The sequence below is a fragment of the Anneissia japonica genome, unplaced genomic scaffold (assembly GCF_011630105.1).
Source record: "Anneissia japonica isolate Jap-2015-1 unplaced genomic scaffold, ASM1163010v1 scaffold270996_len1071_cov79_single, whole genome shotgun sequence".
Taxonomy (NCBI): domain Eukaryota; kingdom Metazoa; phylum Echinodermata; class Crinoidea; order Comatulida; family Comatulidae; genus Anneissia; species Anneissia japonica.
Window position 1 is genome coordinate 1 of NW_022757566.1, and position 1,071 is coordinate 1,071.

Genomic DNA, 1,071 nt, shown 5'->3' on the forward strand with positions numbered 1-1,071 from the left:
TCGTCACCTCTTATTTTCTAAAAACAGGATATCATTATCAGAAAATGTGGGTGAATATAACGTTAACCATTCAGTGGACTACTAACTCGGTTCGTTAGAGCATCGGATTTAAGACTGCTGTTAAGGTAAGTACTGATAATTTACATTCAAACAATAATTCAATGTGTCTATTAAAGTATGCTTAAACGTATTTATGATTAATGTTTGAATAATTATTACAAAGGCCTATAATTATTTTACACAAAGCCACATTTGCCATATAGCTTGGTCATTGGTCCTGGGTAGCCGTAGTAATTTAGGCAATACCAATTCATAAACGTTTTAAAGCTGTAGGCCTACATGTCTAACATAAACTCTACCTTTCAGAATGAGTTTATCCAAAGAACTAAGAGGCACCGATTTGTTTATATGGTGTACTGGTCATGCAGTTGGTACTGGGGCAACATCGACAGTCTTTGTTGGGCGTTATAAGGTAAGGGACGAAACACGTTGACAAATAGTGGGGCTTGAGCTTGATGGTGAGGTTTGTCTTCCAACCCATGTAAAAAAAAAATTATTTGCTTTAGAATGAACAATACAATACATGGTCGTATCCGTTATGTATTTCGCAATACTATTGAGAACATGTAGGCTGATGCAATCCGTTAGTCATAAGGGCATTTCCCATTAGGCCTACTTATTGAGGGCGCTATTTTTCCCTCTATCGTATCTAGAAAACTGGTGAACAAGTTGCAATCAAGGTGTTCAATGATATGTCTTATTCCCGTCCACGTGATGTACGAACACGTGAGCTAGAAGTTGTAAGAAAGTTGAAGCATAAGAACATCGTGGAGGTACTGGCCATTGAAGAAGACCACGTGTCTAAACAGCCAGTCATTATCATGGAGTTATGTCGCGGAGGTTCGCTATTACAATATTTAGACGAACCTGAAAATATTTTCGGATTGACAGAGAAGGAATTCTTAACTGCCTTGAAACATATTTGTAAGTAGGAAATAAAAAAATCATTATACATATATATGTGCGTGCGTGTGTGTGTGTATAAATATAGGCCTATATTATACATTTTTA

At 36.6% G+C, this 1,071-nt stretch overlaps 1 protein-coding gene across 1 annotated transcript; it reads left to right on the forward strand.

Moving 5' to 3' along the window:
* The first annotated feature begins 26 nt into the window (after positions 1-26).
* LOC117124806 (inhibitor of nuclear factor kappa-B kinase subunit epsilon-like) lies at positions 27-1,056 on the forward strand. Its single transcript, XM_033271136.1, has 3 exons — positions 27-125; positions 367-472; positions 714-1,056. Exons 2-3 carry the CDS (start codon positions 368-370, stop codon positions 990-992), a joined length of 384 nt encoding a protein of 127 aa, XP_033127027.1. The 5' UTR covers positions 27-125; position 367; the 3' UTR covers positions 993-1,056.
* Positions 1,057-1,071: the final 15 nt, after the last annotated feature.

What these genes read in the sequence shown, in the direction of transcription:
- LOC117124806 (XM_033271136.1), top strand. Translation starts at nt 368, where the DNA reads ATGAGTTTATCCAAAGAACTAAGAGGCACCGATTTGTTTATATGGTGT. An exon ending in TCTTTGTTGGGCGTTATAAG is followed by an intron (nt 473 to 713) that starts GTAAGGGACGAA and finishes TATCGTATCTAG; the next exon opens with AAAACTGGTGAACAAGTTGC.